We start from the raw sequence: 12,967 nt of genomic DNA, 5'->3' as shown, positions 1-12,967 counted from the left end.
TAAGAGGAGGTCCCTGCACACATGCAATGTGACTCACCAACACAGCAGCAGCACTGCTGTTGTACTAAGGGGCCAGAGGAGAGGCTCACCACCATGCACAGGGGTCACTGACCTCTTCTCAGCATTAAGAGCCACACTGAGAGGAGATGCTTTTAAAGCCCTACCTTCCATGGCGTTTGACTGCTGAGCAACAAGAGAATAACTGCAAAGGACAGAAAATTATCCTGCAGAAATGTAGGGAGGAGGAAATCTTTGATAGCTACAAGCTCATACAAACCAAAACCAAGTGACTGGTCTTCCAGGAGCTGCCTGTGGAAATTCAGTCTCTACAAGCCAAATGAGAGTTGAGGGCACTCAGCACCTGGCAGCCCACAGGGCCTGTTCCTGCAATGCCCTCAACTCCCATTAACTCCATCTCTCTTCAGGGTCATCAGGCAGCTGCAGTCACAACTGTGACTCTCCTTCCTGTGCGCACATCCTGCTACCCTGGGCATTTTGCTTTTCAGCACTGGACCTATGGCACATTTTGGAAGACCATATCCTTGGGAAGTCTCTTGCTGGCAGCGCAGTAGTGGTCTCACTGTACACAGATGCAATTTAATAGCTATTTTTGGTGGACTAATAAAATACAGCACTATCCTTGATGATCACCCATGCCATCGCTGCAGACATGCTTAACGAAGATGCTGTGCCCAGGAGCACGTGCAAAAAGCTGAGAAGGGGGAAAGGAGGAAGCTGCATTACCTGGGCCTGCCTGAAAGCTTCTTGAAGTTGGCAAGAATCTTCCATTGACTCCAGTAGGCTTTGGCTCAGGGTGGATTTGATTTAAATCATGATTTAAATCACTAGTCAGGAAGACTATTTAATTATGGATTTCTACATAAAAGTGCATTCTCGTTGATTGTTATAACCTTAATTCATATTCTTCACAACTCAGAGATAGATGAGACCCAAACTGGTGTCTAGTGAGAGAATGGTATGGTAGATCATCTCAAATCAATGAAGGCTACACTCAGAAAGACCTCAAGACTTCTGGAATATGCTGCTCAAACAGTTTCACTTTTGTTTCTACTGCCTGTCCCTCCCGTCTCACATTTATCTCCAGACTTCTTCTCCTTGTCCAGATCTATTCCACCCCCAACAATCTTCTATTCATTGAACTTTTTGAAACTTTGCACTTTTAGAGCGAGGTAAGGGATGGACTCTGTGTACACAAATTTGCAGAGGGACAATTTGAGGTTGTGGTCTGTTATTTCTCACCGCTATACATTTATTTATTTTAAAACATTTTTGCTGTTAACAAGCATGTTATCTCTGGAGACACAACCCCACAGTTTGAGAACTGCAAAACTAAGCATCTCTGATGGTATCTTCTAGACTTAGCACTGAGTTCCATTGGGTAGATAGAAAGATTAACCTAAATAAACTATACAGAAGCCCCTGGAACCCCATAAGATTGGGTCCCTAATCCATGAACTATTGGAACGCATTTACAAAGCTTTTCTTAAATATTACATGAATATATTGTCTCATACTATAGAATTAGAATTTATAATCCCTATTCCATGATGAGACATCTTTGAGCTACAAATTACCTTAATTAAAACTATCTTTACATAGGTTTTTTCCTCAAAAAGCATTTTAACCAAAAAAATCCGATTTAAATAAAAAAAATTTGATTTTTTTTAAAATCATTGATTTTTATCCACTCTGCTTTGGCTCATGGCCAATGGGAGTAAAATCCATGGCTTGGGAGATGATTATCTCCAGTCAGCAAGTTTGGTTACAGAATCCCTTCTGATCCATGGCTGCCTATTTTGCTACTAACAATTGCCTTGGAAAGGAGCTTGTTTGGAGTGTTGATCTCCTACACAGCCTGCTCTGAAGGAGATGGGATGAAAAGGTTAACAAATGGCACACTGCAGGGGGTGGGAAGAGCCAGCCCACTCAAAATTAGGCCTATTATTAAGATGATTCCACATGGTCCACTCATTAGCCTGAACTGCTTGAGGCTACTGGCAAAATGGTTCCTTTCTGTGGCAGGCCTGTGCTCAGATCTTCACTGCAGACAGGAGGACGAAGATGGACACCTGGACAGACATGAGCACTGTGTGCAGACTGCCCCCGGAGATCCTACCTGAGTCTCCCCTCCTGGGGTCCCAGGAGGAGGATTGAGGAGACAGAACACAAGCTAGATTGATCCCCGACCCCTGCCGCTTTGTGGAGGCAGATAACATCAAGCTTTCCTATATGCCACCCTTAGCTCACACAGAAGATGTCCTGGGGCAAATTCAACCCTGGTGTAAGTGGAGGCAACTCCCACAGTCTTACATGGTAATAGCACCTGGTTTCTCTGGGGGCTGAGTTTGGCTCACGGACTGTAAAACAGCTGGGGACATGTCAGGACAGAAGACGTAGCTGGTATGTAGAGAGGAAGAACAGTCTACTGATTAAAGCACTAGCCTATGACTTAGGAGACCCAGGTTCAAGTCCTTGCCCACCACAAACTTCCTGAGCGACCTTTGGCAAGGGTATGTCTATGTCGACGGAAGGGGTTTTTCTCCTCTGAGAGGGGGTAACTAGGCTGACGGAATAATTCTTTCAACAACCTACCTGCATCTACAGTGCAGTTTAGGTTGACTTAACTACATCACAAAGGGTGTAAATTTTTCCACAGCCCTGACTGATATTGCTAGGTCGACCTAAGTTTTAGGTGTGGACCAGGCTCAAGTCTCTCTCTGCCTCAGTTCCCTTCTATACACTGGAGATAATAATACTGTCCTACCTTATGGGGTGTTGTGAGGAGAAATGAATTAAAGATTGTGAGGTGCTCAGACACAAAGATAATGGGGGCCAAATAAGCACCTCAGATAGATGGGAATTCCAGCCTGGTCCCAGCCTAACAGTTCTCTACCAGGAAAGAGTCTGATTAGCTTAGACAAAATCCATTCACCTCTGAGCTGTTTTGTTGAATGCTTCTCACAGTAGCTACAGTACCAACAAGTGCCCCCTGAAAACTGCAGCAAAAACACCTCAGAAAGGAACGATGCCCTACTCCCAAAGAAAAGCTCTGAGCCCAAAGGGTACCGGAGCTCTTGGTGAACTACATGTACACAAAAAGAAAAGGAGTACTTGTGGCACCTTAGAGACTAACACATTTATTTGAGCATAAGCTTTCGTGAGCTATTTGTTAGTCTCTAAGGTGCCACAAGGCATCCGATGAAGTTAGCTGTAGCTCACGAAAGCTTATGCTCAAATAGATGTGTTAGTCTCTAAGGTGCCACAAGTCCTCCTCTTCTTTTTGCGAATACAGACTAACACGGCTGCTACTCTGAAACCTGTCATTATACATGTACACAGATCACATTCCCCACCACTGAAATGCAGCCACCACTTAGTGTGGAACATGGCAGCTTTTCAACAATATGCAGCAACACTGCACTATGTCTCAGGGTATGTAGTAAAGAAGATATATATTTATCCCATATAAATGCCTTTCAATCAGTAAAATATCTCAAGTGAAACTGCAAGAGGACTTCCAGGTCTGATTGGTTCATTACTCAAGCTGGAAGCTGGCCAACCCCCTAGGTTTAACACCTCTCTACTTGCAAAAAGGGTCACAAGCTCTTTAATGCACTTAAACCTTGGATTTAACATCTCACTTGTGTGTATAAAACACTTCCATTGCCTTTATGGGCTGCTGGCAAGTTGGACTTGATACAGTGTCAATAAAATTACTATAATATTATCCAGACACCTGTTGAAATCAATGGCAATTTGTGTAGTAAAAATATTCTTTTTGCATAATCTGGATCGCAGAGACAAATGAAAGGTTATTAATAGCAGCAGCAACATATGCTAAGGAGCTGCTTTGAGGATGTAAATATCCTGATAATTTCCAAACTGTTTTCTCTCCCCCTTGCTTATTCTCAGCATCTTTGTTAGCAACTCTGTGTTGTCTGCTAACATTGCCATGTCATCTGTAGATTCTGCATCCCTTGCTACTTTTGTTCTTATCACCACCTTTAAACAGCTGGTAGTTAATATCTTCATTATGACTTGGCTGCTTAATGATTTTCTTCACCCAAAATAAGTGTCTTCCTAAGAAACCTCTCTCAGTGAATCACTTGTAGCAGATGTCACAAGATGCAATACATCAGGATAGGCCTGCGATCTGGGCTAGAAATAATATTTTCTACAGCTGATATTTATAACACTATCATGGCTGAGCTGCGTGGAAGCAAAATTCTTCTGCAGGGCCTTGCAGGTCAGCTTCCTGTCGGAGGAGTTTGGGTATATTCTAAATGTAATTTCCTTCGATTACACATACACACCCACCATGAGACAGAGGCAGGCACAAGTAGCATCAGCAGTCTCCTCTTTCAGAAATCTCAACCCACCTGCCAATGCCCATGTTCCCAAGAAACTACCTCGTCGCAAGAACTGCCTTCAAAAATAAAGTACTGAGCAAACTCTGCGGTATCTGCCACAGCTTCTCTCTGGCAAAGACCAGCGTATCACGAACAACAACGCAGCCCTTCTTCAAAAACTAAAAGCTCACTCACACACAGTGAAAAAGAATTATTAAAGTATGTGTAACAGTGCCCTCCGGTGACTCCTGCCTTAACAATTCTGAGAGTTACAGTGTTCCTATAATGCCTACCTATACTGCATTCATATGGCACTTTTCATCAGAGGATCCCAAAGCACTTTACTAAGGTAGCTAGATATTATCATGTTTGTTTTACAGGTAGGGAACTGCAGCAGAGGATAAGGGACTTGCCAAAATTCACAGTCAGTCAGTGATGGTGTCACAAACAGAACCCAGTTTCCCTGGCTCCCAGCCCTATGCCCCAAACACGACGCCATGCTGCTAAGATTGGCTTACTTTATATGTAAACAAAGATATCATTAGTGTTTGACAGACCGTCTGGGAATAACCAATTACTCTGGACTAGCGAGCTGATTGTGCAGCAAAAGGAAACATGAGCAACAGCTGTAACAATGTGAATGCAGCCCTGAAAGATGATCTGGCATAATTTCCCTAAGAACAGCAAATACTATAGCAATAATTAATAACTGATAATAAAATCCATGCACATGCACTCTTTGCAGTGTATTATAAAGGAAACACCATAGAAGACAGTTTTTCAATCTGTTTTGCTTTCTGTACTTATGTTGGTGCCCAGACACCATGGTAATGGGTGCAATACACAGACTTGTTTCACTGGAAGGTTGCAGGCTACTGGGAAGTAGATGAGAGAACTATGATGTTCCAATAAATCTATAGTGAGTTCCTTCCCCACTGTCAAAAAGACATTATGTTACAATTACTTCTGATCTGATAAAATGCCCCAAACTGTGATTTTTTGGGTGTTTGCTTTTTTTTCTCCCCTCCAGTCACCACCCCCTAACACTCTCTTCTCCTCAGTTGGTATAAGTGCTTTGACACCTCATTAGCAGCTCAATTATGAACAATGAAAACCATCTGATGAAAATAAACTCAATGGAACAAAGGGTAGTACGTCTCAAAGTCTCAGCCAGATTTTGAATCATGTATAGCAAGCAACCTGAGTACAGGAATAAAAATCCGGCATGTTCCATTGGCACCGAGACCCCACAGAGAGAGAGGGACACAGCACCTCCTAAACATGCACAAGCTCATCTGGGAAGTGTCATTATCTCTACAAAACACTTTAGGCACAAGGAGGGGGAGTGACTTATCCAAGGTCTCAGGGAAATTCAGAGCAGTGATAAAACCAAAGAATCTTGTCTGAGTCCTAGTTCAGGGCTCCCTTCCACCCCTAGGCTGACAGACATTGATTGCAAGGGCCACTGATGACAATCAGCATTTTCACTTGAGGCTTAAAGCCCACTTCTTGACAATGTTAGGCTGTTGGTGTGCTGAGACCACTGCTGAGCATGCTGACCAACGTTGTCTCAATGTTTTCAATTGCTTCCCTGTCTGTTTCCAACTCTTGTCTTATACTTAGATTGTAAGCTGTCTGGGGCAGAGACCGTCTGTGTGTTCTGTGTTTGTACAGCCCCTTGCATTGCAAAATGGGGTCATGGTCCATCCATGACTGGGGCTCCTACAGGCTATAATAACGCAATTAATAATAAATAATAATAATTCTGTGGCCCTCAGAGTATAATTGTCTAGTGCTATTCCTCCCTCCAGCTTGCCTGGTGTGCCACAAACTACCCCATTGGGAGAGATTTCTCCTTTGGCCTTAACTTTCTAGCTTCACCCCTTTGATCCATCAGGGACTTTATTCCTCAGTCACAGCTACTTCACTGGCTTCTCCTGCCTTTGCATCAACCTTTCCCTGTGGCCAGAGTACAGGGCAAGGGGCCAGGAGACATGGTCTGGGCTTTGCTGTTCCCTTCTTCTGTTTCTCAGCATCCCCACCTGTAAGCCAGGGATCATGCCCACTTGCCTGTCAGTGGTTTGTGAGGCTTCTTTCACCCCAGTTCGCAAAGTACTTGGTGATCCAGGGATAACCGGTATTGCAGAAGGACCAAGTGTCATTATAGTATGATAAAGGACCTTGCAAGTGCCCCCTGCCCTGACCAGCATGTCCATTGTGTATGTGATGGTAAGGGCTCGCTCCATGCTACTCCCATCTCTCCCGGAGCCTTCCTGACATTTCCCCCTCATTATCCGCTCCACTGGGCCCCTCCAGGCCTGCTCGCTCACTGCAGCTCTCGCAGCCGGCATTCAACAGGCTGATTATTGCCTCTCCTTCGTTGGTCTGTGGGGACTGGAGTTGTTTTCCTCAGCTCCTCCGAAATCTTCCACAGCTCCCTGAAGAGCTGCTGTAACCAGGCCACTGTTCTATTCCCCTTCACTGCAATCTGCGTCTGCTCCCTCCTCTGGGGGCTCTCTCCCTGGTCTATTCCTCCTTGCTCTCTGCCAGTCAGGGCAAAGCCCAGGCTGAGCCTTGGGCCCCTCTCTCCTGGTGGAGAAGACCCAGTGCAGCAGGTCCTGTCCGGTATGCACCATCTCCGGCAGCTGGAAATTCCAGTCCCAGTGGTTTCTCTCTGCACCCCTAAGCCTTGTGTCCGCATCACTCCCTTGAAGGAATCCTCGTTCCTCTTTGCTCCTTACGATTTTGATTTAGCAAAGCACCAGAATTAAACACACAGTTCTGCTCTTAAAAGCAATGATGCAGACAGCGGGTTTTCTCCCTGCATTCTCTAAGCCTTTGGAAATTTAGAAGAATCTCTAGGAAGGAGACAAGATGTAACTGAAGGCTTCTGCCTCCTGGGGTGAAACCCCGGTGGAGTCCTTACTCAGTCTTTCTTCCCTTCTTGCTCAGGCAAAAAACTCCCCCCAACCTCAGTAAGAGTTTGCCTGTGGGCTGCACTCCTCTGGAAGGAGGGGAGTTGCTTGCTAGAGAAGCAGATGGTTTGAAGGGGGTGTCTAGGAGATAGGTTAGAGTAGATTACTGATGGCGTTTTAAAATGGGATTGGACTGAGGGCTGGAACCTCCACTGTAAGGAGCAAACCCATACTGTCCAGAGAATGGACCAGAGGGGACCTGGCAGGTCCTTCTAGAATGTCTCTTTCTATGATTACACTGGAGACATTCCTATATGGGTGGCAGGGTTGGGGGGCAGGCCAGAAGGCTGAACAGGTCTGTTCCATTTCTCTCTTCTGTCTGAACTGATTCTTCAACAGAGATCTCAGTGGGGGGCCGCAGCTTGCTGGTCCACTTGGCCACCTCCTGCCATCTCCAATCCCCCTCCTGCTACCTCTGGAACTATTGGGGAGCAGGGTTGGGAAACACCCCAGTGTCAAAGGGGAACGGTCAAACTGAGAAGAGCAAAAAAGAAAGGTGGTGATGAAATAACATCAGGCTAGAGAAGTAAACCGAGCTGGAAAGGAGACTCTGGGCTACTCCAGAACAAGGCTGCCTGATAATCCCAAAGGGCCTTCCGAACAGAAGTTACTACCCCCTGAAGGGTGGGTAAATTTCATTATTCCCATTTTACAGGTAGGGAAACTGAGGCATGGATTGGTGAAGTAACTTGCCTAAAATCACTCAGTGAATCACTGGCCAAGCCAAGAATTGGAGCCACATCACCTGACCAGACTTTATCCACAGCATCATCCTTCCCCTCCAGGCTGTGCCAATACCCACAGTTCATCCCCAGCGAAGGCTGAATGCTGTTACCCATCACTGGGAGCATCTCCTTGGAGCTAGGTGAGAAGTGCAGCCATAGGGAGAGCTCTGTGAATCCTCTCTGTGGGAGATAATATCTAGTAATAGACGTTTCCCTGAGTTCCTGCAGCATTCCTGCAGGGCAAGACTTGCATTTCAACAAGAGAGGCTGAGTGCAAGATGTGATCAGCAGCCTGTATCTACCTGATGCATCACTAGCATTGCTTTGTCATGGTCAGCAAGGAATCTCACAAGCCAGGAGGGAAGCTTTTGACACTGAGGCCCATGTGGGGCAGTGACCTTGCTCCTCTGGGCTGAGCAGATGATGCCTGACGTCTCTTCACTCAGATCATCCAGGGCTTGGCGAGATGCTGTCTCAGTGGTAATGTTATTTCCCTGGAAAAGCGTGTAGAGAGTCCAATCAGCTAGGAAGTGTTCTGACCTTTGGAACCCCAGAAGGTCCCTGTATTGTATCTTGCACAGACACTTTGCTCACAGCACTTACTGCTCCAGGAGTAAAGGCACCAACACTTCTAAATCATCACTGTTATTTCTATGCCAAGACATTAATCTAGGTGTTCAAGGGCATTCCAGATTCATGCATCAGTCAGTGAAGATGTGAGGTTAAGGTACTGGACTTAGACCTAGGAGATCTGTGTCCAAATCCCAGCTCTGACACTGACTTCCTGTGGGACCTTGGGCCAGTCCCTCAACCTCACTGTACCTCAGTTTCCAATCCCTAAAATAGGGATAATAATCCTTCCTTCACCTGTCTTTTCTATTTAGATTGTAAACTCTGAGGAGGAGGAGCTGTTCCTTACTATGTGTATGTAGAGTGCCTAGCACAATGCGGCCCCGAACTCGGTTGGGACGGTTAGGTGCTGCTGTCATACAAATAACCACCAAGCATTAACTGCTCTGTCACCAGCAGGAAGAGCTTATTAGTTCTTGCATCTTTACTAGTGGAAAAATAACCACATCTGGCAAACCAGCATCAGCAGTTTTGCTGCCACCTGTTATACTGTAAGAAACATATTTTTAACTTTAGCTGCAACGAGACAAACACCAGCTGGCCCACTGGAAACCAGTTTAATTGATTCCATGGTGTCAATGAGAAGGACCAGGACGCCCTTAGTCCTTCCAAATGACTACTTAGTGGGGGGTGGGAAGTGGGTTTTAGAGCCCAAAGCCGAACATCCTGAAATCCTAGCAGCTGATCTTCCAGTAGCCAAGAAAAGAGATGCAGAGCCCCTTAGCACTTTGCTTCTGCATGCATCTCTGCCCCCACCACTAAATGCTCCAATTTCTATTGTCAGGATGAACAAAGATGATCCAATAATTAGAGTAGCAAATAACTCAAATCCGGCTAAAGTTGTTATTAACAGTTTGGCTGGGAGTTCAGCTTAACATTGCACTTTCATCACTTGCAGACCGGAATGGTTCAGCAAGACAGCTCCCAAGCAGAAGGCATGTGCCACCAAACCCGGGTTACAAGGCCATGAACACAGAAAAGAGTAGTTTGGGGTTCACACTTGCTCAGAGTCACCAAAGGCCAAATTCTGCCACTTTGCCAGCAGTTTGGACCACTTGATTCATACTAGGCAGATTCTGATCTCAGAGATCGCTGTACAATTTCCAGGGTAACTACAGTGACTTTAAGGGAGTTACTCCAGGGTGATCAGGATCTGGCTCACGTCTGCAGCCTGAGTTTAGCCGGCTACTGGCAAGGAAGCATAGAAGCAACAATAGACGGCTATGACATTTCTCAAAGAGAAGACTACACCCTTCTCAATGCAGGACCCTAAAGAGCATCTGTAGCTTCCTGGGGGGTCCTCTTTTCCTCCAAGTGAGGCTCAGCACCTCCGGGCAATGTCGGCTCTTAACTGGTCTCCTTCCCTAGTCATCTCTTTGTTTCAAACTTTGAGTCTGAAAGGAGCCAAGCACCCTCAACTCCCATAGGCATCAACGCCTGACAGGATCGGGCCCCTCTTCATTAACTACAGGCAGCTGCTGATCCAGCCACCCTGTTCAACGCAGCCAGACATCCAAGGCTCTAACACCGGGCGGGAAGGACATTGCGGGTGGGGAGGGGTTAAATCTAGTCGCAAACACCCGCATGTAACAAAACGGTGCCTTCTGCAAGGGAAACACTTAACATGCTCAGCCCGTGCGGCTCCCGCTCCGGAGTTGCCCGAGGGGGGTTGGTTGGAGACTTGCTGGGCAGCGGCCCCTTAAAGAGCCCCGGTCCGCGAGCCTGGAGAGCCCGACACCCCCCAGCGAGCTGAGCCGCGGAGCCCCCGCCCCGACCAGGCAGAGCCGCGGCAACTGGTGGCTCTTCGCAGCCGGGGACCAGGGCACCGGAGGCGCGGGCCCCCCTCCAGCCCTACGTGCGCTGCTGGGGGGGGGCTCTCCAGGCGAGCTTCGAGCCCAGGGCCCGGCCGGCCGGGGAGCGCCGCGGGCGGGCTCGGAGACCCGGGCCGTGGGGCGGGGAGCTCCGGCCAGGGACCGGGGGGGGGACGGGGGGACTTGGCAACTTACTGCAGTCGTCGGACTCGTAGCCCTCAGCGTCCGCCGCCTCCTCCTCGGCCGGGCGCGGGGCCGGCTGCTCGGCGGGGCCGCTGGCGCCGTACGCCCCGAAGAGCCGGTCCACGTCCTCGTCCTCCTCGCGGGGCGGCTCGGCGGGGCTGAGGGGCGGGCGGCTGGCGGGGCGGCTGGCGGCGGCGGGCAGGCCGCGCGGGAAGCGGGGGAAGTAGTCGGAGATCTGCTTGATGGGCTTGATGGGGCCGGGGCAGACGTCGATGGCCATGTGCTCCTGGATGCTGATGGTCGCTCTCTCCCCCTTGCGGAGTGTCATGCAGGCGGCTGCGGGCGGGACGCGCCCCCCCGGCGGCGGCGGCGGCGGCTGAGGAGAGGCGAGGCGGGCGGGCTCCCGGGGGCAGCTCGGACGGGCGCTCTCGCCCCTGCCAGCCTCGCCGCGCACCGCCGCTGCCGCCGGCCGCCCTGGCAGACAGTGCGCGCGCGGGGGGAGAGGGGGCCGGCTCCGAGGCGGCTGGGGGGGCGGCGAAGGGGGGGGGCGGCACGCGGGTGATGTCACCGGCTCGCCGCCAAGCGCTGCACCGGAATGCGGCCGGGGCAGGTGTGCGGCTTGGGGCCCCCCCATCGCCGTGCCCGGGCGGGGCCGCTCCCGCCCCGCGCCCCGCCCCCCAGGGGCAGGGCACCGGCTCCCGCTCCCCTGCCCCACACGGCCAGCCTTAGCGCGGCGGCGAGGATCGCCCCTTCCCGCGTGGCGCGGAGCTCGCGGCTTCCTCCGGTGGGGGGTGGGGCCGCCCGCCCGCTGGTGCCCGGGCTGGAGCAGTCCTGCCTCGCCTTCCCCTGCAGCCTGGGGGAGCGGGGCTGAGAAGACGCAGGGGGACTTCGGCCCAGGTGGGCTGCAGCGCCCAACGGGGGGAGCGTTCGCCCCGCACTGGGGGGAGCGTTCACACGGAGCCCCGCTCCGGAGCGGGTCTTGGGCAGCGCACCGCAGCAAGGGAGCAAGGACCCTTCGCGCTCCTCTTGCCCCCAGCCTGCCCTGAGCGTCCCCCCAGCACCTGGGCAAGGTAGGGAGGCCCGAAGGGAAACTAGGTTTCCTTGCAGAGAAACCGCAGATCAGCCCAAGGGTCCAGCCAGGGAAGCTGAGACAGAGAAGCCCTTTTTTGCCCCCAAAGCCCCAGAGGGAGTGTGGTCCAGGCAGGCCTAGCACTCAGTTCCCGGTCCTGGGCTGGGATCACTAATGGCCTTTTGGGCTCCTATACGCGCCTTCGGAGAAGCTTTGCAGGGCAAGTGCCCTGGAAACCTAGTGAAACGACTCGACCTTTTTGCCTAATGAACAATTCAGCTTTCAGGCAGCTGTTGAGAAGCGTTCATGAGTGTCCTGGAGTCACAGGGCAAACACCACGCCCACGAAGCCGAATTGACCTGCTACACGTTTGAGCATATTCCTCGCCTGCAACAACCAAACTTGCCCTTGTTCCCACCTAGCTGATGCTTTGGGGATGAATATCAGAACATGAAAACAGGCGATCCTCTCCTTACCCCCATCTCCTGCTCGGGGGGGGGGGTCCTCTTCAAGGCTGTTCTGGCTTGCTGCACAGAGATGGTTTGTGGTTTCAGCGTAAAGAAATTCGTGCTGCCCTTTGGGCCCTACCCAACAGCCTGGGCTGCAACTGCTGTTTCTGCACTGCTATGAGACTCAGAACATTTTCATTTTGGTCACTGTCCACATGGAAGCCTCAGATATATACTTCATGTTTAGGGGATTTAGACTGAGACCCCCTATGGTTAGGGGCCAAACAGACAAGGTCAAATGACAGGAACATTACAAACAGCAGGAAGGGAGGGGAGTTGCTCCTAGGCTTGGTTCTGGCAGTATGTATTCATTTATCCAGTGCCCATTTCTGGGTGCAGCATAGGGGCTGCTTTTGGACTTCAGACAGAATTAGGCCTGATGTCCAGAAAATGCAGCTATTCTCTCATTCATTATATATATAGCCCAAATAATCATTATTTGTATTACTAATGCCCCCTTATTCTCAGTGATTCGTCACAGAGGTTACCTTCCAAATAGACAAGAAAGGGAGGATTTTACAAATGGGGAACAGACACACAGAGGTGAATGACTAGCCCAACCTGGTTTAACCTTAACCAGGAGGCCATCCTGTATCTCCATGTAACCTAGAGTACTAAATTTATGATTCTTGGAAATCTAACCAACTTGGCAAAGCCAGGATCAGGGGCTAAATGGGGGGCTCCCAGGTGCAGCA

At 49.8% G+C, this 12,967-nt stretch overlaps 1 protein-coding gene across 1 annotated transcript in view; it reads right to left on the bottom strand.

Annotated features, from left to right (window-relative positions):
- Nucleotides 1-11,037, bottom strand: part of DOC2B (double C2 domain beta) — a 129,756-nt gene extending 118,719 nt beyond the window's left edge. The window contains exon 1 of the mRNA XM_074974548.1: nucleotides 10,707-11,037. Coding sequence (XP_074830649.1) covers nucleotides 10,707-11,022 — 316 coding nt within the window. The 5' untranslated portion in view covers nucleotides 11,023-11,037. The remainder of the gene's footprint in view (nucleotides 1-10,706) is intronic.
- Nucleotides 11,038-12,967: the final 1,930 nt, after the last annotated feature.

This window comes from Natator depressus, chromosome 17 (genome assembly GCF_965152275.1).
Source record: "Natator depressus isolate rNatDep1 chromosome 17, rNatDep2.hap1, whole genome shotgun sequence".
Classification (NCBI taxonomy): Eukaryota; Metazoa; Chordata; order Testudines; family Cheloniidae; genus Natator; species Natator depressus.
Note: the sequence above shows the minus strand (reverse complement) of the source record. Positions and strands in the feature narration are given on the sequence as shown.